At 47.3% G+C, this 26,304-nt stretch overlaps 1 protein-coding gene across 1 annotated transcript in view; it reads left to right on the plus strand.

Moving 5' to 3' along the window:
• LOC126106667 (myogenesis-regulating glycosidase-like) overlaps positions 1 to 26,304 on the plus strand; it is a 46,540-nt gene that overhangs the window by 13,240 nt on the left and 6,996 nt on the right. Inside the window, exons 3-5 of the mRNA XM_049913031.1 lie at positions 9,065 to 10,035; positions 21,088 to 21,522; positions 23,731 to 23,887. Coding sequence (XP_049768988.1) covers positions 9,065 to 10,035; positions 21,088 to 21,522; positions 23,731 to 23,887 — 1,563 coding nt within the window. The remainder of the gene's footprint in view (positions 1 to 9,064; positions 10,036 to 21,087; positions 21,523 to 23,730; positions 23,888 to 26,304) is intronic.

Genomic DNA, 26,304 nt, shown 5'->3' on the forward strand with positions numbered 1-26,304 from the left:
TTAAAACTGAAGAAACTGCAAAAAGGTGGGAATTTAAGGAGATGGGACCTGGATAAACTGAAAGAACCAGAGGTTGTACAGAATTACAGACAGAGCATAGTGAAATAATTGACAGGAATGGGGGAAAGAAATACAGTAGAAAAAGAATGCGTAGCTTTGAGGAATGAAAGAGTGAAGACAGCAGAGGATCAAGTACGTAAAAAGACGAGGGCTAGTAGAAATCCATGGGTAACAGAAGACATACTGGATTTAACTCATGAAAGGAGTAAATACAAAAATGCAGTAAGTGAAGCAGGCAAAATGGAATACAAATGTTTCAAAAATGAGATCGACAGGAAGTGCAAAATGGCTAAGCAAGGATGGCTAGAGGACAAATGTAAGGATGTAGAGACCTATCTCATGAGGGGTAAGATAGATACTGCCTACAGGAAAATTAAAGAGACCTTTGGAGAAAAGAGAACCACTTGCACGAATATCAAGAGCTCAGATGGAAACCCAGTTCTAAGTAAAGAAGGGAAAGCAGAAAGGTGGAAGGAGTATATAGAGGGTCTATACAAGGGCGATGTACTTGGGGACAATATTATGGAAATGGAAGAGGATGTAGATGAAGATGAAATGGGAGATACGATATTGCGTGAAGAGTTTGACAGAGCACTGAAAGACCTGAGTCGAAGCAAGGCCCCGGGAGTAGACAACACTCCATTAGAACTACTGACAGCTTTGGGAGAACCAGTCCTCACAAAACTCTACCATCTGGTGAGCAAGATGTATGAGACAGGCGAAATACCCTCAGACTTCAAGAAGAATATAATAATTCCAATCCCAAAGGAAGCAGGTGTTGACAGATGTGAAAATTACCGAACTATCAGTTTAATAAGTCACAGCTGCAAAATACTAACGCGAATTCTTTACAGACGAATCGAAAAACTGGTAGAAGCCGACCTCGGGGAAATCATCTTGAATTCCATACAAATGTTGGAACACGTGAGGCAATACTGACCTTACGCCTTATCTTAGAAGAAAGATTAAGGAGAGGCAAGGCAAATCTACGTTTCTAGCATTTGTGGACTTAGAGAAAGCTTTTGACGGTGTTGACTGGAATACTCTCTTTCAAATTCTAAAGGTGGCAGGGGTAAAATACAGGGAGCGAAAGGCTATTTACAATTTGTACAGAAACCAGAGTTGAGGGGCATGAAAGGGAAGCAGTGGTTGGGAATGGAGTGAGACAGGGTTGTAGCCTCTCCCCGATCTTATTCAATGTGTATATTGAGCAAGCAGTAAAGGAAACAAAAGAAAAATTCGGAGTAGGCATTAAAATCCATGGAGAAGAAAAAAAAAACTTTGAGGTTCGGTGATGACATTCTAATTCTGTCAGAGACAGCAAAGGACTTGGAAGAGCAGTTGAACGGAATGAACAGAGTCTTGAAAGGAGGCTATAAGATGAACATCAACAAAAGCAAAACGAGGATAATGGAATGTAGTCGAATTAAATCGGGTGATGCAGAGGGAATTAGATTAGGAAATGAGGCACTTAAAGTAGTAAAGAATTTTTGCTATTTGGGGAGAAAAATAACTGATGATGGTCGAAGTAAAGAGGATATAAAATATAGACTGTCAATGGCAAGGAAAGAGTTTCTGAAGAAAAGGAATTTGTTAACATCGAGTATAGATTTAAGTGTCAGGAAGTCGTTTCTGAAAGTATTTGTATGGAGTGTAGCCATGTATGGAAGTGAAACATGGACGATAAATAGTTTGGACCAGAAGAGAATAGAAGCTTTTGAAATGTGGTGCTACAGAAGAATGCTGAAGATTAGATGGGGTATCACGTAACTAATTAGGAGGTATTGAATAGAATAGGGGAGAAGAGGAGTTTGTGGCACAACTCGACAAGAAGAAGGGACCGGTTGGTAGGACGTTCTGAGGCATCAAGGGATCACAAATTTAGCATTGGAGGGCAGCGTGGAGGGTAAAAATCGTAGAGGGAGACCAAGAGATGAATACACTAAGCATATTCAGAAGGATGTAGGTCGCAGTAGGTACTGGGAGATGAAGAAGCTTGTACAGGATAGAGTAGCATGGAGAGCTGCATCAAACCAGTCTCAGGACTGAAGACCACAACAACAACAACAGCAGCTGTGTACGTTTATGTATTAGTACTACTCTTTCATATAGACCCTAATTACCTTTTTGTTAAAACAGGTCAACTGTTGTGAGATCTTAAGTGGCCATGATCTAAAATATAAAATTTATAGATACAAGTAGTCAGAAGCTAATTTCATCTGCAAAATCTAAAGGGGAGGCATAAATTGTTAAATTGTCTTAAATTAACGTCCATAAATGGCCATGCACATTGTTTTCGTGACTTTATGTCTTTCCTCAGAATGGTTCAGTATTAGTAATATATTTTGCGAGAACCAACTTGGTAACTGTATGTGACATTAAACACTGTTTTTCTGTACCGGCTGTTGTAGTGCTGCGCAACTAATGAGATACCACGTAAGGAATATTTTTAGGAAGGCTATGTTGTGTAGTAGGACATCACAGTGGTATTGGTTCACAATTTAATGAACCCTTCAGCAGTCGAGATCGTATACTTTTATCGTAATTACTAGTGTGGTGTCACCGCCAGACAGCACACTTGCTAGGTGGTAGCCTTTAAATCGGCCGCGGTCCGTTAGTATACGTCGGACCCGCGTGTCGCCACTATCAGTGATTGCAGACCGAGCGCCGCCACACGGCAGGTCTAGTCTAGAGAGACTTCCTAGCACTCGCCCCAGTTGGACAGCCGACTTTGCTAGCGATGGTTCACTGTCTACATACGCTCTCATTTGCAGAGACGACAGTTTAGCATAGCCTTCAGCTACGTCATTTGCTACGACCTAGCAAGGCGCCATATTCGGTTACTATGAATGTATTCTGAACAGATAATATCGTGAATCATGTACCGTCAATAGCGACGTTCATCATTAATGGATTAAAGTTAAGTATCAAACTAATTACGTCCGCTTTCTGAATTCTAATTCCTTGTCATGTTCCAGACCTCATGTCACTATAGTTCTTCCCTCCTCATGCCAGCCTGCGTGAGCTAAAACGCGTGCATTTCAGCCTCTATTCGTAACACGGTGTTGGCTCTTCTGCCAAGACAACTAGTTCTGGCCGAGTTAGTTAATCTGTCTTTTCCCGTGAACAACAAACATGGCTAGTGGATTAAAGTATCCTAAAACTTAACTAAACGTTAACGAGACCCTTTCGTCGTCTGCCACAGCTAAGGCGAATTACGAAGCTTATTCCTAACTTCTTCTTTCAAATTGCTTTCCCTTTGTTAAAGCACATTTGGCCACAAATTTTGTTGCGAATTCGTTAAAACTTGTGGATTCTCCCAAGGCTCTAACAATCCACCCACTGTGACCTGCCAGTGGATGTTTCACTACAAGAATGCCATCTTTCCCCTTTAAGACTATCGGAAACATTTTGCGGTATTCATCCACGAAAACTACTGAATGTATTCCTTCTGCAGGAGCAAATTTCTTGTCTGTTGATAATCGACTATTAGAATATGAATTAACATTAACTGCACCTGCCCCTGTTAATATTCTGTTCTAAATAATTAATTTTCTTCTTCATTTCCACCCTTACAACACACTGTTTTTCAATGTTAGCACTTTTTATGTCACCATTTGCTTTCAAATGTCTTCCAGATGCACATAATTATTTTTACGCCTCTTGACCTGTTGGACATATTTGTCAGTTATCGTATGTGGTTTGATTCCCACTTTGCTAATGCTAATTGCAGTTTCACATCTACTTTCATTAATTCTACGTTCACAACCAGTTTCCACCCTGCCGACACACTTTGTCGAATTCAGTTCTCCAAATTTTATGTCAATCTTGTCAGCAACTGTTGTGACCTTTTCATTAACCAAATCCATCTTCACATTTGCAGCCTACTCATACTGTTTTGAAAGCGAAATATGAGTAGTTATTGCCTACACCGCAGCTATCAACTGGCCTAACGTGTTACTCTGTTCCTCTTCTTTCTCCTGTTCTTGACAGTTCCAAACTCTTCACTATTGCTACGACTCCACCGGACATGTCGCTATGATATTCAGCTTTAGCTTTGTGGGTATTTTACAACTTAAATCCCTCTTTACCGGGCCCCATTACATACTCATTCACTGTTTGTCCTTACTGTGACATAATGTTAACAGAAACATCTCTAACCACGCCACTTCCAGTTCCGTACTGCTTTGACGTTGTCCGTGTGTTCTGAAATGTGGTAATGCGTTAAACAGTACCACTAGTGTTTTAAAAACAACTGTTTTTGCACAGGCCCTTAATATAACAGATAATATAATCCTGCCCAGCCTGATGGTCCCAACGGGTAACTGTAAACAGATTTAAAAAAGTATTTAGTTCCAGAGGTACAATCTCGCCGTAATAAGCATGGGCGTCTACAACGACATAAGCGACCTCACATCTAAAATAACATATGCTATATGATTTTTTTATGGCCTGTAAATCGGACAACGAAGTTAGAATGGTATTCAGAACTGTACTGCTAGCGGCTGGTCCTGTTTGAAGGTTGGTTTTGCAGCAATGTTTTGAATGTAGCATTTTTATTTGATAAGCTTTGAAAGGACAGAAGATGAATCCTATTTACTTTTTGTAGGTGTTTTATTGGACCATAAACAAGTAAGATAATTGGTACTGCTTATTTCTAGCAACCTTATTGTTTTAGACAGGTAAGCAGTTCTCAGGAAATAACCAGTCCTTTTGAGAAAAATGGTAGCTACAGTGAGGGTACACACTAGTTACAAAACTTGCTCCCTGTACAGCATTGCTCACCCTCACGAAACTTGTTTCACCCACACCCTGCACCGCGCGGCCGTTGTGGCCGAGCGGTTCTAGGCGCTTCAGTCTGGAACCGCGCGACCGCTACTATCGCAGGTTCTAATCCTGCCTTGGTCATGGATGTGTTTGATGTCCTTAGGTTGGTTAGGTTTAAGTAGTTCTAAGTTCTAGGGCACTGATGATCTCAGATGTTATGTCCCATAGTGCACAGAGCAACTTGAACAATTTTGAACACCCTACACCCTCCCCCCATTTAAAATCAGTGTAGTACACACGTTTATACTTAAAAGTGTGTACTACACTTTTTATTGGTATATCACTTAATTGCCGGACTTCGTGCACTTGGTACTTCTGAAGTGGTAGAAATTGGAAGACTTGAAACTGACAATGCTTTGTCAATAAAATAATAATAATAACAATACTGTGTAAACCCTAACCAATGTAGCAGACATTACGTAGTTGCTACTGTTGTGCTTTCAGTTAGTTCATCAGTTTTGAGGAGAAAAATGAAAGGATTTCTGGGCCATTGCTGGATCTACTTACAGATTGGAGAAGGCATAGGTATGCAGTAGGTGGACAATGTGGGCAGGAAGGTGTGCATACATTCGCTACACAGACTCTAACCTCCATCCAATTGTGTCATGCTTCAACTCTAGTAGCTGAAAAAGTAATTGGTGGTAATTTTCATAATCAGTGTTACAGCATTACGAAATAGTGATAAAAAGTATTAATCTGTAAAATATAATTTAGTTTCGTGACCGAAAAAAAAATCGAAGCCTTTGTTTTTACCCCGCAGAAAATATAATTTTACCCATCATGGAGGAACAGACCCAAGACTGGGAACCAGTGCGCTAGACTGAAGTATGGACCAAAAACTATCACGTGCTGCTACGTGCACTAACCGCTAGTTACAACACTGCATGCTATTTTACAGTAGTCCTTTCATGTCTTTACGACTGTCGTAATTCACTGACAGCAACTATTTACTTGTAATCTTTAGGTGGACAAGAGACGGAACTGGGATACACTGAAGTTGCCAGCAGCTTCACTCTCTCCTATTTTAGGGTAGTCGTTTCATGTCTTTATGACTGCCGTGTCTGCCACCGGTAGCTGAGTGGATGGACTGGTCCACGTACGCGACCGAGCAGTGGCTATTTATGTAACCACAATGATAAAGATGTGGACACGACACCGGACAAGTCTGACGGGCACCTTGATAGACGAACTCGCTCCACCTTCTCGTTCGGTTCCGGTAGCGGTGTCTCACATCTCACCATCGCTTGCCCATATGCGAACCTTTTTTGTGGAACACAGTTTTGTACATATGGAACTACCGGCTACCAGGACGACGATAACGGCACGTAATACATATCACATCTTGACTCGACGACGGCCGAATAATGCCGTAGAGCGCAGCCAACCAACAGTTACGTGGTCAGTGGTACGTCGTACAGTGCACCACCCACACCTTGATACGGGAACGCGCGCACTGTGGTATCAGGTGGTAAATGGGAAATACGTGACTCGTTCCAGGTTGCATACAATTCATATGGCGGACGAGCCACTATGTCCGCGGTACAATGTTATGGACACAGAGGAGCATCGCCTGATATACGGGCCTTCGGCGGACGTATGGTGTTTGGTCAAAAAAATGATCGCCTTCCTCCTTCGGGTGGGGCTGCAAGCAATAGAACCACGGATACTACTTCTCCCAGATAGGACATATTATCCCCGAACAAAGACAAACGCAGTGACTTGGATTCGAGGTTTGACTGTGCGTTATCTTTTCCGAGACGGCATTAAGAATGTGCTCGACTTTTGGGCCATACTACAAGAACATCGCACACAGCTTATGAGACATCCGAGATATCGAACATATTACGCTAATTTTTTAGGGAGTGCCTTGCTTGATCCCCCACCCACTTGGGGTGTCCCGGGTAGGAGAATGTAATTATTGACTATAAGTATCAGAACAGGAAAGGACCAGGACAGTGGAGAGGATCCACCACCACACGTGAAGACGTACCTGACACCTACGCGAGGTATAACGGGATTGGCAAGGTATGCGCCCAAAAGAGGAACGTGGTCCGTTATTGTTTTGTACTGATAGAAGCAGGATATTTTTTCACTATTATGTAAAAAAAAAAAAAAAGAAAGGTCCACTTGTTGTGAATCTTCAGGTTTTGGCGGCGCAAAGACTGTTCCATTAAGTTTCGGGTGTGCAGCCGCAAGAAATCTCCTTCTTCTTCTTCTAATATTTCGGCTGTATAACGTTCAGCCACCTTCAGAGTGAGCCGCAAGACCGCCGCTCCAGTGCTCGCTTCGTCCCTTTATACTGTTGTACCGCGCGACTGCGCATGCGGCCGCAGATGCGCATTTGCATCTGTGGCCGCATGCGCAATCGCGCGGTACAACAGTATAAAGGGACGAAGCGAGCACTGGAGCGGCCCCCACCCTCACCTACCTTGGGCTCACCATTGACCATCACCTCACCTGGATCCCTCATCTCCACTCCATCCAATCCAAAGCCCACAACCGCCTCCGACTCCTCAAACTCCTCTCTGGCCGGACGTGAGGGTTGCACCCCTCTACCATCCTCCACACCTACAAATCATTAATCCGTCCCATCCTCTGTTACGCCAGTCCTGCCAGGATATCTGCCCCCCCCCCCCCAAATTCTATAAGTCCCTCCAAATCCTTGAGCGTCATGCACTCCACCTCGCCTTCCGTATACGCCTCCCGTCCCCCACGCGGATCCTCTACGATCTCCTTCCTTTCCCCCATCTGCTCCTATTCCTCAAACATATCCGCATCCTCTACACCTCCCGCCGTCTTGAACCCCCTCACCCCCTGGTTGTTCCTCTCCTCTCCCATCTCCGCCCCCTGCCACTTCTTCACCGTTGTGTCCCCCCTACCCTCCATCTCTACACCCTACATCTCCTTTCCCAAGGTGGCTTCCATCAGCTCCCCCTCCCGGATGATGCCCTCTCTCCCTCCATTTATCCTTCCTATCAACTCTGATCCTCAACCCCCCCCTCCTTTCCTCCGTCCTTTCCATGGTCTCCCTCTTCCTCCCCCCTTCCATCCTGTGTTTTCTCCCCGCCTATCATCTCCTTTCTCTCCCCCCCCCCCCCCCGAGTCTTTTTGTACTCCACTCCTCTGCCTTCCCCAATCCCTGGCCCATCTGCTCAGCACCCCCCACCCCTCTTATGGATCCTCCTCTTCCATTGGCTCCTTTCCCCCCTCCCCCTTCACTTTCCTCTCCTTCCCCCCCCCCTTTTTCCCGTCATCTGACCAGTTTCCCCCCTACCTGCTCTCGGGTGTGGTATGTCGTATTTGTGCCAACTTTTAGCGCAGTGTTTAAGTGAGTGTTCGGTGTTGTGCGTCCTTCCACAGTGTTGCGAACAGAAATCATGCTGTCGCTGGGTGTGCTTTTTATATCTCTTGCGAACAGAAGCCAGACTGTCGCCGTGTTTTTTTAATTGTCTGTCTATTGTTTTTCTGCTTCCTGTGTGTTTTATTAGCTTCATCGACCCTGTGTTTTATGTTTTATGCTCCAGAATTTTCTGCCATTTTTACCTTTAAGTCACCGATTTTATCGCCAACTGTTATTATTTTTTATTATCTTCGTCTTTTTAAAACAAATTCTGTAGGCTGAAGAGCGGCGTATTAAGCTGCTGCCAGCCCGCCCCCTTTAGAGGGAATCGAAACCCAATAAAGGAAAAAAAAAAGACTGGAGCGGCAGTCTTGCGGCTCACTCTGAAGGTGGCTGAACGTTATGCAGCCGAAATATTAGAAGAAGGAGATTTCTTGCGGCTGCACACCCGAAACTTAATGGAACAAAGGTCCACTTATTTACGTTTCCCAGAAATATTTTATTTTATAAATGTCATCGTCTTATATATTAAAACAAAATGCTAGAAGCAATTTATGTTTGTTATTGTTACACCATTAAGTAAAAAAAAAAAAGTGTGCAGCGCGACTGAATGTCAATCTTAAGGGCCCAGGTTCGATTCCCGGGTGGGTCAGAGCTTTTCTCCACTCAGGGACTGGGTGTTGTGTTGTCCTAATCATCATCATTTCATCCCCATCGAAGCGAAAGTCGCCGAAGTGGCATCAAGTCGAAAGACGGGACGCCCTAGTCACACGACATTTCCATTTTCCACGACTGCCATAAGTTCACTCACAGGAACTACTTACTTGCCTGTTGCAGGTGGACAAGAGGTGGAACTGGGATACATCGAAGCTGGCAGCAGTGGCCCATCGCCGGCTCCACGCTATGAGAGTGGCAATGATGAGGAGTCCTTCCTCTTCGACAACTCCAAAGTGGTCATCCGGCGTGAAGACAGATCGGGAAGTTGCCTCACTATCAAGCACTGGAAGAACTCCTCTAGCGAGCCCGTCGTGATGTGCCAGAACCACCTGAGCAGCCACATCTACGGCGGCGTCGAGTCCACCTACCGCGACTGGCCGATCGAGAAGAACGTTTACAAGCACTACGCATACGTCACCAACAAGATACACCACGCCACCATCGCCGCGCGCTACTGGCTCTTCTCCGACGGAAGACTTGTCCGCGTCCATTCGAACGTCCCTCTCTTTGTCGACCAACACACCAATCTGACGAAGGACAAGCTGTGCTTCAGCGCCTGGAACAAGTCTCCCTATCCGGAGGACCGGCCCGACAACCTGATGGAGTACGAGATGTGTTCGTTCGCCGACGCGAGGCGGGCGCACTTGTACGCAGTCCAGAACTACCTGGGAAAACCCACGGCGATCCCGGAGGAAAGCGTGGCCCTTCACCCCACCTGGCAAGTTGTGCCGCCCGAAGCGAACGTGAGGGACAGGGCCGCCGACGTAGTCGACCACGGGTTCGACTCCGGCGTTATCGAGATACACGACCGCTGGGAGACCTGCAGCGGCAGCCTCACGGTCGATACTACCCGCTTCCCCGACATGCGCGCCCTCACGGACGACCTCCACGCTCTGGGCTTCCGCGTCACGCTCTGGATGCACCCGTTTGTGAACAGAGACTGCGAGCCATTCTACTCTGAGGCGCTGGACAAAGGGTACTTCGTGCTCAACAAAAGCGGCACCTTCATTACTCGCTGGTGGAGGGGTTTCGCCGGCGTTGTCGACTTCACCAATCCCGAGGCAGCAGCTTGGTGGACGGATCGAGTTTCGGTGAGTACACTCGTCACCAATTGTATAGAAGTGAGGTACGCTTTAAGCCTCTACTTAAGTTCTGTACAACCAATCGCTAATAGGGCTTTTTGCGGGTCCTTTAATACACATAAAACACAAACAAACACTCATCCTTGTTTGTTCAGTAGCTGTTATAACTAAAACAGTAAAGTCCCGTTTCTTTAAAGGATCAAACTCGTATTAATAAAATAGTTTCAAACATGTAAAAGTTACATGGGCTTCCAGCCGCGTCAAGTGGTTTAAAATCCACGGGCTTTCGGCCCAGTACTCCTCGGGCATTGTCAAATGGTAACCACTTGACAATGGCAGAGGAGTTCTCGGCCGAAAGCTTGTGGATTTTAAACCACTTGACGAGGCTGGAAGCCTGAGAAACTTTTATTAGTACATTTCCCCGTGAATTTATTGTATGATTATATGATAGCGGAACAAACACTGGTAGCAGTAACTTCTGTAAAATATCTGGGAGTGGGAAGTGGAATGATCATATAAAATTAATCGTTGGTAGCAGGTTGGGATTCATTGGGAGAGTCCTTAGAAAATGTAGTCCATCAACAAAGGAGGTGGCTTACGAAACACTCGTTCGACCTATACTTGAGTATTGCTCATCAGTGTGGGATCAGTACCAGGTCGGGTTGACGGAGGAGATAGAGAAGATCCAAAGAAGAGCGGCACGTTTCGTCACTGGGTTATTTGGTAAGCGTGATAGCGTTACGTAGATGTTTAGCAGATTCAAGTGGCAGACTCTGCAAGAGAGGCGCTCTGCATCGCGGTGTAGCTTGCTGTCCAGGTTTCGAGAGGGTGCGTTTCTGAATGAGGTATCAAATATATTGCTTCCCCCTACTTATACCTCTCTAGGAGATCACGAATGTAAAATCAGAGAGATTCGAGCGTGCATGGAGGCTTTCCGGCAGTTGTTCTTCCCGCGAACTATACGCGACTGGAACAGAAAAGGAAGGTCATGACAGTGGCACGTAAAGTGCCCTCCGCCACACACCGTTGGGTGGCTTGCGGAGTATAAATGTAGATGTTGATGTAGAAACTACGCACTCCTATATTCCAAACATCTGATTACCTTACAAATGAATTAACATGTTAAGATACACTGTAGAGCCAGAGAAACTGGTACACCTGCCTAATATCTTGTGGGGCCCCCACGAGCAAGCAAAAGTATTCGAACATGACGAGGCCTGGACTCGACTAATGTCTGAAGTAGTGCTGGAGGGAACTGCAGGGCTGTCCACAAATCCGCAAGAGTACGAGGAGTAGAGATCTCTTCTGAACAGCACGTTGCAAGGCATTCTAGATACGCTTAATCATGCTCATCTATGGGGAGTTTGGTGGCCGACGGCAGTGTTTAAACTCGGAAGAGCGCTCCTGGAGCCACTCTGCGGCCGTTTGGGTCGGGAAGGGTGGGGGGGGGGGGGGGAGGGTGTCGCATTGTTCTGCTGGAATTACCCAAGTCCGCCGGAATGCACAAAGGACGTGAATGGATGCAGGTGGTGAAACAAGATACTTACATACGTGTCACCTGTCAGAACTGTATCTAGACTTATCAGTGGTCGCACATCACTCCAACTGCACACGCCACACACCATTACAGAGCCTCCACCAACTTGAGGATTCATGAGGTTGTCTCCATACCAGCACACGTCCTTCTGATCAATACAATATGAAACGAGACTCGCCCGATCAGGCAACATGTTTCCAGCCATCAATAGTCCGATGTCGGCGTTGATGAGTTAAGGCGAGGCATAAAGCCTTGTGTTATGCAGTCATCAAGGGTACACGAGTGGGCCTCCGGCTCCGAAAGAGAATATCGGTGATGTTTCGTTGAATGGTTCGCACGCTGACATTTGTTAATGGCCCAGCATTGTAATCTGCAGAACGGTTGGACTTCTGCAATGTTGAACAATTCTCTCCACTCGTCGTTGGTCCCGTTCTTGCAGGATCTTTTCCCGGCCGCAGCAATGTCTGAGATTTGATGTTTTACTAGATTCCTGATATTTACGGTAGAATCGTGGAAAGGTCGTACAGGAAAATCCCCACTTCATCGCTACTTCGGAGATGCTGTGTCCCATCGCTCGTGCGCCGACTATAACGCCACGTTCAAACTCACTTAAATCTTGACAACCTGCCATTGAAGCAGCAGTAAGCGATCTAACAACTGTACCAGACACTTGTTGTCTTATTTAGACGTTGCCGACCGCAGCGCCGAATTCTGCTTGTTTACATATCTCTGTATTTGAATACGCATGTCTGTATCAGTTTCTTTCTCGCTTCAGTGTATTTGACTTTAAGCATGTAAGCTACAAAAGGTTTAGCAGAAATTTTAAATTATGCCTAGAGTTAGTTGGAAGTCGCTAAGTGTTCTCATTACGATATACTGAATGAATATAATCTGCGTGATTTGCGATCCACTTTAAGTGCAAGCTACTTTCTCGCTGTCTCAATGCTGACGACACCTTATTTCCTAAACTACACTCCTGGAAACGGAAACAAGAACACATTGACACCGGTGTGTCAGACCCACCATACTTGCTCCGGATACTGCGAGAGGGCTGTACAAGCAATGATCACACGCACGGCACAGCGGACACACCAGGAACCGCGGTGTTGGCCGTCGAATGGCGCTAGCTGCGCAGCATTTGTGCACCGCCGCCGTCAGTGTCAGCCAGTTTGCCGTGGCATACGGAGCTCCATCGCAGTCTTTAACACTGGTAGCATGCCGCGACAGCGTGGACGTGAACCGTATGTGCAGTTGACGGACTTTGAGCGAGGGCGTATAGTGGGCATGCGGGAGGCCGGGTGGACGTACCGCCGAATTGCTCAACACGTGGGGCGTGAGGTCTCCACAGTACATCGATGTTGTCGCCAGTGGTCGGCGGAAGGTGCACGTGCCCGTCGACCTGGGACCGGACCGCAGCGACGCACGGATGCACGCCAAGACCGTAGGATCCTACACAGTGCCGTAGGGGACCGCACCGCCACTTCCCAGCAAATTAGGGACACTGTTGCTCCTGGGGTATCGGCGAGGACCATTCGCAACCGTCTCCATGAAGCTGGGCTACGGTCCCGCACACCGTTAGGCCGTCTTCCGCTCACGCCCCAACATCGTGCAGCCCGCCTCCAGTGGTGTCGCGACAGGCGTGAATGGAGGGACGAATGGAGACGTGTCGTCTTCAGCGATGAGAGTCGCTTCTGCCTTGGTGCCAATGATGGTCGTATGCGTGTTTGGCGCCGTGCAGGTGAGCGCCACAATCAGGACTGCATACGACCGAGGCACACAGGGCCAACACCCGGCATCATGGTGCGGGGAGCGATCTCCTACACTGGCCGTACACCACTGGTGATCGTCGAGGGGACACTGAATAGTGCACGGTACATCCAAACCGTCATCGAACCCATCGTTCTACCATTCCTAGACCGGCAAGGGAACTTGCTGTTCCAACAGGACAATGCACGTCCGCATGTATCCCGTGCAACCCTACGTGCTCTAGAAGGTGTAAGTCAACTACCCTGGCCAGCAAGATCTCTGGATCTGTCCCCCATTGAGCATGTTTGGGACTGGATGAAGCGTCGTCTCACGCGGTCTGCACGTCCAGCACGAACGCTGGTCCAACTGAGGCGCCAGGTGGAAATGGCATGGCAAGCCGTTCCACAGGACTACATCCAGCATCTCTACGATCGTCTCCATGGGAGAATAGCAGCCTGCATTGCTGCGAAAGGTGGATATACACTGTACTAGTGCCGACATTGTGCATGCTCTGTTGCCTGTGTCTATGTGCCTGTGGTTCTGTCAGTCTGATCATGTGATGTATCTGACCCCAGGAATGTATCAATAAAGTTTCCCCTTCCTGGGACAATGAATTCACGGTGTTCTTATTTCAATTTCCAGGAGTGTATCTGCCGTTCAGTAGTATCATTTTGCATGTACATTCAGTGACATACATTCATCAATGAATCTATTTCTTCTGTTACCCAAGGTTGCATCACACTTACCTTTCTTATATCTGTGTCTTTCTGACCAACTTTTGTAACTACCCTTTTTAGATATGTACGTTGCATGTCAACGGAACTATCTAGTGTGGTATTGATTTCAGCTGTAACTGGAGCTGCAGGAAACTTCAAAAGCATCTCATCGCTCATCAGTGCTACAGTATTCCACTTATTTAAACACTGATTCTTCTGGACGATTCTCTTTTGTCTACTCTTCATAGTTGCTAAATCGTGATCCGAGTCAATGTCAGCTACTGTGTGCCCCTCACATTCCAATACTTCATTTCGGAATCTCTGTCTCACCACTACGTAGCTCTGCTGGCGTCTTTTCGTCCCTCTGGGCATTTTCCAAGTATACTTCCTCCTTCTGTGATTTCTGAACAGTGTACTCTCTACTATTGGCGGATATTTACTGCGGAACTTAATTACTCTTTGTAGTCTCTCATTTCCACTATCAAACCGGTATTGTCCTTCAACATTGTCTTCTATTTCTTCAGGTACCACTGTGTTTCAGTCCGTCATGAGTATTGGATTCTCATCTCCATTTACCTACTTCATTACATACTCATTTACTCATACTGTCTCTGTAACCTGCTTGAGACGATGCCATGTATAAGTGAATTGTTCTTCGAGAAGGATATAAGCTGAAGCAATTAATTAAAATTCGTGCCAAAGTCAGTACTTGTACCTGAGTGTCCTGCCTACTAGGTAGATGTGCTAATTACTACACCACCATTGCGGCCCAGTCCAGCGTCCCCTTACCACAAACCTCAGTTCATGTCTTCAGCCCATTTCCCCCTTCTTAAATCTTTAGTATTGCTGAAAATGTCTGATACTGAATTACCACCCCAGTTTCCTATGTAATGGATAAATGTCGCCTTCATCTCAAGTGTAAGTGTTCTGTAACTGGGTAATCTCTTTTGATGCTTGTCAGTTGTCAGGATGAGCATTACTGCAAAGGGCATTTGATTCTAAAGCATTATGTCACGGTGAAAAACACTAAATAAATTACTTTTTCTCTCCTAACAACAGTTAGCTCACTGGACTCGCATTCGGGAGGACGACGGTTCAATCCCGCGTCCGGCCATCCTGATTTAGGTTTTCCGTGATTTCCCTAAATCGCTCCAGGCAAATGACGGGATGGTTCCTTTCAAAGGGCACGGCCGATTTCCTTCCCCATCCGCCCCTAATCCGATGAGACCGATGACCTCGCAGTCTGGTCTCCTCCCCCAAAAACCAACCAACCAAGCATCTCCTAACAACATGTGGGCAGGGTGGGTTCTTCCTTGGCTCGGGTATGAGGTAGAATGAAACAGCATTTTTACATAAGATAACTTTTATTGAAAGTTTTGTACAATGGTTTCCTTACTGGACTGTTCTGGCAGGGAGAGCGGCAGCTGTGTCGTTTGTGAAGCCTTCTTCTTGCGTGAGCGGCAGCGTCTGATTACGCGTGGTGATGTGTATCTCATGTCGCTGTTTCGCCCAGTTGACTGGAGACGCGCATCGTTAGGTGGCCCGTTTAATTATTGAGAACGAAGTCGTGAATCGGATGGTGATGTGGCATCCCAGTGTTTCTCTTCTCTATGCGGCCGCGTGTGTTGTGCGTCGGCCAGCGGAGCGGCGCAGCGGGGGAAGGCCAGTGTCCCGGACTCGAACAACGGACTCCAGCTTGCCAGTCTTCGGCTGACAGATCTTCATCACCAGCTCATAGGTGACTGCTGATGTGAGGCCGTCTCCTTCCCATCCTCACGAGTCACCCAGGTATGTAAAAATGTCTTCAAATACCTTCTAATTTCTGTCTTCTGGCGGCGAGGCTGCTGCTAGCTATTCCATTACAGCGGCGGACTTGGTGCTTCTGTGTGCGATGTAGTCTCTTCCTGCATGACGGTCTTCAGCACCGACTGAACTGTACTGGAACTGAAAACTACTGTCGGGCCCACTGTGTCTCGCGTATTTATTTACTTCAGTTCAGTGGAGGTGAACTACTTCACAGTCATTGCCTCTTCTGTCACGTTGAAAAGCTTCTCGAAGAATCTTCTTAACGTCGGTCATTGGCTCTTGGAATGTAGGTGAGGGCCTTTGATCACATGTGACAACTGAGAAACACGTAAGCCGGTCGGGCAACGCCCTGACGGCTGAATCGACAGCTTCCGCTTATGTGGGGAGGGCGATGGCTTCTCCTGAACATGCTGACTTGCAAGCAGTCACTGCCTCTGCTGCTCTGCCCACTGTTTGCCAGTGTGTAACTCTTTTAAACTAAACTAAGTTTTCCATTTATTATCTCCACTTCACATTGATTTCACTCATTTATTTACCTATCTTAGTACCACTCAACAGTTCTATTGATCTGATGGAATTACACTGTCATGGGGAGATCTTCGATCAGGATAGAAGCTTCTGTTATTATTGAAGCTAAAGTTGAGACTCATATGACACCAGGGAAATGTAGTTCCATCAGATGAATTATTATTGCTCGCGTTGGTTTGCTACCAACTCAAATGAGAACCACCCTATCACTGAACTGTCTCTATTCTACTTACTTATTCACAACAAATTCTTATACCATTTTCTGCAGCTATTGATAGTACCATATATTCGTCTGATCAAACAACAATGACGCCCATTACATCCAGATTTCTTCTTCTGCTTTCTTTCCTTTTACTGTTTCGCTATGGAGTCAGCATTTTTTTTTGTTTTTTTTTTTTTTTTTTTGTTGCAATGTTAGTGACAGCTGACGCCACCAATCCACTGGGGACAGAACTGTGTGCGCCATCTGTCAGCGTCTAAACTGTGGAAGCGTTTACTTACAGTAGCAATCATGGGAGGCCGTCGATATTTACCTGGTGGGATATTAAAAACCGACTTAAAACCATGGTTGGCTCACCAGTCCTCATCGTTAATACACTCCTGGAAATTGAAATAAGAACACCGTAAATTCATTGTCCCAGGAAGGGGAAACTTTATTGATACATTCCTGGGGTCAGATACATCACATGATCACACTGACAGAACCACAGGCACATGGACACAGGCAACAGAGCATGCACAATGTCGGCACTAGTACAGTGTATATCCACCTTTCGCAGCAATGCAGGCTGCTATTCTCCCATGGAGACGATCGTAGAGATGCTGGATGTAGTCCTGTGGAACGGCTTGCCATGCCATTTCCACCTGGCGCCTCAGTTGGACCAGCGTTCGTGCTGGACGTGCAGACCGCGTGAGACGACGCTTCATCCAGTCCCAAACATGCTCAATGGGGAACAGATCCGGAGATCTTGCTGGCCAGGGTAGTTGACTTACACCTTGTAGAGCACGTTGGGTGGCACTGGATACGTGCGGACGTGCATTGTCCTGTTGGAACAGCAAGTTCCCTTGCCGGTCTAGGAATGGTAGAACGATGGGTTCGATGACGGTTTGGATGTACCGTGCACTATTCAGTGTCCCCTCGACGATCACCAGTGGTGTACGGCCAGTGTAGGAGATCGCTCCCCACACCATGATGCCGGGTGTTGGCCCTGTGTGCCTCGGTCGTATGCAGTCCTGATTGTGGCGCTCACCTGCACGGCGCCAAACACGCATACGACCATCATTGGCACCAAGGCAGAAGCGACTCTCATCGCTGAAGACGACACGTCTCCATTCGTCCCTCCATTCACGCCTGTCGCGACACCACTGGAGGCGGGCTGCACGATGTTGGGGCGTGAGCGGAAGACGGCCTAACGGTGTGCGGGACCGTAGCCCAGCTTCATGGAGACGGTTGCGAATGGTCCTCGCCGATACCCCAGGAGCAACAGTGTCCCTAATTTGCTGGGAAGTGGCGGTGCGGTCCCCTACGGCACTGTGTAGGATCCTACGGTCTTGGCGTGCATCCGTGCGTCGCTGCGGTCCGGTCCCAGGTAGACGGGCACGTGCACCTTCCGCCGACCACTGGCGACAACATCGATGTACTGTGGAGACCTCACGCCCCACGTGTTGAGCAATTCGGCGGTACGTCCATCCGGCCTCCCGCATGCCCACTATATGCCCTCGCTCAAAGTCCGTCAACTGCACATACGGTTCACGTCCACGCTGTCCCGGCATGCTACCAGTGTTAAAGACTGCGATGGAGCTCCGTATGCCACGGCAAACTGGCTGACACTGACGGCGGCGGTGCACAAATGTTGCGCAGCTAGCGCCATTCGACGGCCAACACCGCGGTTCCTGGTGTGTCCGCTGTGCCGTGCGTGTGATCATTGCTTGTACAGCCCTCTCGCAGTGTCCGGAGCAAGTATGGTGGGTCTGACACACCGGTGTCAATGTGTTCTTTTTTCCATTTCCAGGAGTGTATGTGACAGGGAATCAGTTTGAGGCAGGCTTGCCCTCCTTATCCTGGAGCCATAGCATTTCGCTATGCAGGATTCCTAGATTCCATAGCATGTGAAAACTACTGACATTCTACTTTCATAGTAGTTGAATGTCATCTTTTTGTTGGATTTTCAGTCTTTTCCTCATGGGTACCTACATCTTGGCAATCCCCTGTGGGATATCCAAAGTCCTGTGTATAAATCTTAAATGTCTTTAATGTAGTTATACCCAGTGCCTTCCAGGCCCTCACGCCGTACATCATTGCTGATCCTCCGCCATTTAGGGGCAGTTTTCCACCCCAAGGGGGCGTCCGCCCTATTCGACAAGACCGTTGACAAAACGAGGGTGATCCCTCACGCTCGAAGTTTTCGGCGACGATTGGCCATGAAGTGTAATCGATGGCTGGGCTTGAACCCTGGTGCAGTCAAAGCCCTTACCCCCAAAGACACTGGTGCAGTTAAGTGCGTTGTTAGACCACTCAAGTGTTGTTGTACAGTGTGCACTCGAGGTCTACAGGTACTGAACTGGAAGATTAAAATGTGTAGAAAATGCTGTCCAGAAAAGCACCTAAATCTGTCCTTATCAAAGAGACGACAAAAGAGGACAAGAGCTTCACATCTTGTCTGCTAAACTCAGCTAGCGGAAGCACTAGTTATGCAATGCTTGACACATTACTTCTCACATGCTGTATTCATGTATTGTAGTTTTGCGTAATGAAATAGCGTTGATTTTGTATTGTGAAATTGCTTTCTCTACACCAATGGATGACAGAGCGGTTAGTTGCGGAATAAAATCATACAGAATTAAATCATTTTGCCGTGCTTTAAAAGTGGATAAGTATCCATTGCCACCTCTCCTTTTTGTCCATTTTCACCTGTTTCCAGCAAGGAATGATGGTTCCATGGCAACTACTGTGTTGCTTTCTTGGGACTGATGTCTGCTATAGCGAAAAATAAGTGAGAGTAGACACGTTTTCCTAATTTAGAGACAGAATGTCTGTACAGCACGATCCCAAACTTCTCCATATCTAGGTGCTTGTGATGAGAGGAAAGTAATTAACTGCATTTGGATTGTATTTTTCGGCGAAACACGCCCATCGCCCATATTTTCACTCGGCCTGTGTTGCATTGTGCCACTTACTTACAACCGAGCCTCGCTGCTTCACAGGGCTGTATATCAACTCGGTACCCGGTATTCTGTTGAGGTCAGGAGGCGTCATCTACACTCCTGGAAATGGAAAAAAGAACACATTGACACCGGTGTGTCAGACCCACCATACTTGCTCCGGAAACTGCGAGATGGCTGTACAAGCAATGATCACACGCACGGCACAGCGGACACACCAGGAACCGTGGTGTTGGCCGTCGAATGGCGCTAGCTGCGCAGCATTTGTGCACCGCCGCCGTCAGTGTCAGCCAGTTTGCCGTGGCATACGGAGCTCCATCGCAGTCTTTAACACTGGTAGCATGCCGGGACAGCGTGGACGTGAACCGTATGTGCAGTTGACGGACTTTGAGCGAGGGCGTATAGTGGGCATGCGGGAGGCCGGGTGGACGTACCGCCGAATTGCTCAACACGTGGGGCGTGAGGTCTCCACAGTACATCGATGTTGTCGCCAGTGGTCGGCGGAAGGTGCACGTGCCCGTCTACCTGGGACCGGACCGCAGCGACGCACGGATGCACGCCAAGACCGTAGGATCCTACGCAGTGCCGTAGGGGACCGCACCGCCACTTCCCAGCAAATTAGGGACACTGTTGCTCCTGGGGTATCGGCGAGGACCATTCGCAACCGTCTCCATGAAGCTGGGCTACGGTCCCGCGCACCGTTAGGCCGTCTTCCGCTCACGCCCCAACATCGTGCAGCCCGCCTCCAGTGGTGTCGCGACAGGCGTGAATGGAGGGACGAATGGAGACGTGTCGTCTTCAGCGATGAGAGTCGCTTTTGCCTTGGTGCCAATGATGGTCGTATGCGTGTTTGGCGCCGTGCAGGTGAGCGCCACAATCAGGACTGCATACGACCGAGGCACACAGGGCCAACACCCGGCATCATTGTGTGCGGAGCGATCTCCTACACTGGCCGTACACCACTGGTGATCGTCGAGGGGACACTGAATAGTGCACGGTACATCCAAACCGTCATCGAACCCATCGTTCTACCATTCCTAGACCGGCAAGGGAACTTGCTGTTCCAACAGGACAATGCACGTCCGCATGTATCCCGTGCCACCCAACGTGCTCTAGAAGGTGTAAGTCAACTACCCTGGCCAGCAAGATCTCCGGATCTGTCCCCCATTGAGCATGTTTGGGACTGGATGAAGCGTCGTCTCACGCGGTCTGCACGTCCAGCACGAACGCTGGTCCAACTGAGGCGCTAGGTGGAAATGGCATGGCAAGCCGTTCCACAGGACTACATCCAGCATCTCTACGATCGTCTCCATGGGAGAATAGCAGCCTGCATTGAGGCGAAAGGTGGATATACACTGTACTAGTGCCGACATTGTGCATGCTCTGTTGCCTGTGTCTATGTGCCTGTGGTTCTGTCAGTGTGATCATGTGATGTATCTGACCCCAGGAATGTGTCAATAAAGTTTCCCCTTCCTGGGACAATGAATTCACGGTGTTCTTATTTCAATTTCCAGGAGTGTATATCGTCTTTCCAGGTAGGCAATTTTAACCCTCATCTCCTTCCAGGCACTTCGCAACGAGACTGGGGTGGACGGCTTCATGTTCGACTTCGGCGAGTCCAGCTACCTGCCGGAGCAGCCAAACATCCAGCCGCGGGACAGCAGCCCCGTGGCGTTCACCGACGCCTACGCACGCGCAGCCTCCCAGTTCGGGCCCATGGCCACACTGCGCACCAGCGTGGAGAGCCAGCGCCTGCCCAACTTCTTCTTCATGGACCCGGTGGACAGCAGCTGGGGCAAGCAGAGCGGCCTGCAGACGCTGGTGCCCAAACTGCTCGAGATGAGCATGCTGGGCCACCCTTTCGTGATGCCGGAGAACGTGGGCGGCGATGAGAACCATGGCTCGTACCCTTCCAGTGACATGTACATCCGCTGGATGCAGGCCACCGTCTTCATGCCTGCCATGAGGTACCACGTCAAACCCTGGGACTACGACAACGAGGTGCGTCCAGTGCTTCTGCAACAAGTGTCACTTTGTATTTATACAAGCCACATGAAACGCACATACAGCATCACAACTTTGATAGGGTAACGTACAAGGAATTTATGGGTTACACAATAAAATTAAAACGACATCGCTCCAAAAAGAAATACACCAATCAGCCAGAACATTATGAGCACCTACCTAACAGCCGGTATGTCCATCTTTGGCATGGTTAACAGAGTGGGAGGTCATGGCTTGAAAGCAGCAAGGCTTTGCTAGGTCTCTGAAGGAAGTTGGCACCACATCTGCAAAAACAAGTCACCTTGTTACCGTAAATTCCGAGGAGGGGGCGATGAACATTGACGCCACGTTCCATTGGGTTCAGATCTGGCAGCTATTGAACCAGCACTTCAATTGGAATTTACCACTGTGTTTCTTATAATCACTCCATCACACTCGTGGCCTTCTGACATGGCGCAATATGTTGCTGAAAAATACCACTGCCAATGGGAAATATGGTCGTCATTAAGGGGTGTACAACTAGTGTTCGATACTCCCTGGCCATCATGGTGCCTTACAAGAGCTCCTCTTGACCCACGGAAGCCCATTTGAATGCTTCCCAGAGCATATTCGGCGCTGCTAGTTTGACTCCATCCCTCCTTACAGGTGTCAAGGAACTGTTCCCCTGCAAGACGGCGGATTCGCGCACTTCCATCAGCATTATGAAGAAGATATCGGGATTCGTCAGATCATGAAATGCTCTGCCACTGTGCCAACGTCCAGTGCCGGTTGTCATGTGCCCATTTCAGTCGTAGTTGCCACTCTCGTGGTGTTGAGACGCATGGGTTGTTAGCTGCAGAGAGCTGCATCGTTAGGAGTGTTCGGTGTACTGCATGATCAGATGCTCTTGCACACTTCCCAAAGTTAAAGTCTGATGTTCGTTCTACCATAGTTCGCCACATCTCCTGCTAATAAGGGGTATCCCTCCAATCCCAATGTCTAGACGTGGTTTCACCTTGGATTCACCACATGTTGAAGACATTCACCGCAGCACTCGTCATACATCTGACAAGTAGTGCAGTTTCTGAAGTGCTCATCCCAAGGCTTTGGGCAATCACAATATGCCTTTGGTCAAACTCAGATATCATATTCAATATATTCTTTCACCTCGGTTCAGCATGTGTCCTGTTGCCTACTAGGCCCTAAAAACTTGTGCCATGGTGGGCTCGTTCCGTGTAGGGCAGAAACTGCGCCCTACCGCTGCATTCACCTTGTTCCAAAATTCATCTGTGGTGGTTGGCGTTGGGTCACAATGCTACACTAGGCTCACAGTGATACAGAGCAAAAGGCCTACATATTGTGACACCAAGAAGGCACCTATTCGTGCAGAGAATGTGCTCGTGCAGCAACGTAGGATCGTGCATTGTCTTGCTGAAAAATGATGTCCAGGGTGATGTTCGGGAAGGCTATGTCCTTCACAAAGGTCACACTAGAAACAGTGGGCTGGACAGGCACCAACTGTTATTTCTGACTGTACCCAATAGCACCCCACACCATAAGGTCTTCATCCGGCGCTGTATGTCTACAGCAAATGCAGTCATTGTGACGGCATTCCGCCTGTCTGTGTCGAACCAATATGCGGCCATCATTTTCAAACATTCCTTCGAAAACACAATCTAATGCCATTGCTGTCCCCAGAGACGCCGTTGCATACACCACTGCCTTCTAGCACGTTTCTGCACGTTCTTCAAAGGTAGACAGAGAAGTGGAAGACGCGCACGTGTACCCGTGCCGTAACAAGCGACAACCGACTGTCACGTCTGATACTGTACAACGTGTTCCACTGTTACTCCAAAGCCGAGGAGGACGCAGATATATCCTGTAATGCCACTCAGATGACGTGTTGATCTTCTTGGGGGGGGGGGGGGGAGTGACGAGGGGTGGTCTGGGTGGTACGACCCGGCCCATCATGTCGTATTCTATTGCGTTCCGTGAACCATTCCTCTCTCACCCGTTGCACGGCTGAAACGCTAAGAGGAGTAGCGATTTGCCAGATGGATGCATCACTTTCTCTACTCCTATCAGCTCCTGGAAAAAAAAATAGCCTGCGTACGTACTGCTACGTTATCTTCATACATGTCTTTACTCGTCCCTAACTATTATAAAGAGTTTGGTTTCAGGAGGCAGCGCAAGGCTGTAACTTCGTGTTTGCTGACCGCGTTGCAGACCCTGGAGATCTGCCTCAAGCTGATTGACTTGCGCGCCCAGTACGCGCCGCGGATCGTCGAGCTGATGAAGAAGACTGTCGAGGACGGGACGCCCGTCAACCTGCCCATCTGGTGGCTCGACCCCACAGACTCCACCGCTCAGGAAATCAGCACAGGTACGGCCAACAGCTTCCTACGTAAGCAATATTTCGGACACTCTCCCATTTTCAGTCTACACTCCAGTTTAGATTCTCATACCTACAATTTGCTTTACAACTAACAGTCCATGTACGCTTCCTCCAAGAACCAACACGTAGTCGAGACAACCTGAAGTCTGAGAGGGTATCACACGTCACACGCCGTGACACTCTCCGCCATCACGACAGCCCTTCCTCAACACAGTGATCTAAATCGAACTCAAACGATAAATTAAATGTTCTCAGAGATGCCAGTGTCAGTATACGTTACTCCATTAAAGCTGCTGCAGTCTCGGAACTGTTGTCAGTTTCATTGCAAAAAATGGTTCAAATGGCTCTGAGCGCTATGGGACTTAATTTCTGAGGTCATAAGTCCCCTAGAACTTAGAATTACTTAAACCTAACTAACCTAAGGACATCACACACATCCATGGCCGAGGCAGGATTCCAACCTGCGAACGTAGCGCTCGTGCAGCTCCAGACCGTAGCGCCTAGAACCGCTCGGTCACTCCAGCCGGCGTTTCATTGCATGCACAGCAAAGTGCCACTCACGTATTGACGTCGTTTTAGCAGGTTTTCATAGCTCCACGAATATTCAGGATAAAGTACAACTGCAGAGACCGTCATTCACATTCTCATGATGTGACGCACTTATCGCGCATGCTTCACATTTTGTGAGTCATTGCGAGATTACTCTTCCCAGTCGATTTCTTCACGACAGGCTTTGCTGTAAAAACGTTACGCTATCTAGAAGCAGCTATGTGGTGACAGTCTTCTTAGCATTGACACTGACAATGTCGTCGGATAATTATCAAGCAATTAAATTACAACAACGCACTAATCTGAGTGCATTAGTGGTATCAGATAATGAAGCAATAATACGGGAAAATAAAAGCAACCTCCAGTTTCCAGTATTGTAGAAACTTGTAGTTTGGAACACCTTTCCAGAGATTCGCCTCCACTCTGTTCTGTAATAGAAGTCTGATACATTTTCTTATTCCGTTTTTAAATGATGCTGTTTGCCGACATCTTCTGCTCAAGCATTTTTCTTAAATTACAAAAATTATTCTGCAAAACTAGGCTTTTTCCAAATGTAAAAACATGATGCAAAGTATAACGTGTTGGTGTACCTAGGAATAAACATTCTATTCAAATTTAAAAACGTTGCAGTCGAGGAAATATAATCAGTGCGGTATTTAGTCGTCCATCTATTACTTTATAATTATTCTACTGTATCAGACTTCTATTACAGAACTGAGTGGAGGCGAATCTCTGGAAAGTTGTTCCAAACTACAAGTTTCTACAATACTCCAGTACGTGAAATCGAATTGAACAGAAATGTTATCAAAGGTCGTTTAAAAGTTTGAAACTAAATTTCTATTTTCAAGTCCGGCAAGACTGTTCAGGCATTAAAAAAACTAAGTTAATGTGCAAATGTGTCAAGTTCCATGGTAAAAAGCCTTATTACGTTTCAAATTACAAGATGGTGCAGAATCGATAATGTACTGTATGAATTTACCGTCGACACGTTATGTAACTGGTTTTCCAGTACTACCCAAAAAAAATCTGTAACTGAATAATTCACAATATATTCCAGATAGCTTTAATATATTAGACAGCATTTAAATCTGTAGAAATAGGAATATTTACAAGCACAAGCTCATTTATAGCAAGGAGAAATATATAGAAAATGGTGGAGACAGCTCGTGTCGGTGTTTACTGTGCGTTCGGTCATGTGATTCTAAAACGAGCCAGTAGCCTAAAGTACAGATGAAAATTGGTCACATGTTCCTAGGGACACTCTGCACCAGGTACAAGACTCTCCCATAAATCGACTATACCAAATATGTACAGACCACAGTCCTAAAATTTCCTTACCTGAGGAAGACAGTTTGAAAGTATATTGTCAGTACGGTAGAAAATGGTAATTAACAATAAAGAAATTAAACGTTTCGGTTCGTGACGTTTCGTGCTTGGTTGCGTTGGACATCATCTTTGGGAGTCCTGGCGATGCAGAGTCTTGGCGGCTGCGAACGTGGGACAGCTACATAAATACTGTGGAAAAGGTCCTTTGTCGACTTTTCACGTGATCAGCAGACAGGGCTTAACTATCCACTGCTATCCCGTGTAAGATAGTGACTTATCTATCAACTCTGCAAAGCCGCTGTTCATATATGACTATGTTTCACGGCGTCTTCTTTTCTGTCAAAATCATCCCTATGTTTACAATTTCTGTATATAGCCGTGCATAGTCGCTGATTTCAGAAAAGTTCGGTTCACAATTTCGCGACTGAAGAGTGTACTCTGCTCTACAACTGATTTCTTTGTTTTCCCCTACAGCTGCAAAGACATTTACGTTCTTTCAGTCTTGTATACAAGCCTCTCTCGGTACTTTT

Source organism: Schistocerca cancellata, chromosome 10 (genome assembly GCF_023864275.1).
Source record: "Schistocerca cancellata isolate TAMUIC-IGC-003103 chromosome 10, iqSchCanc2.1, whole genome shotgun sequence".
Classification (NCBI taxonomy): Eukaryota; Metazoa; Arthropoda; class Insecta; order Orthoptera; family Acrididae; genus Schistocerca; species Schistocerca cancellata.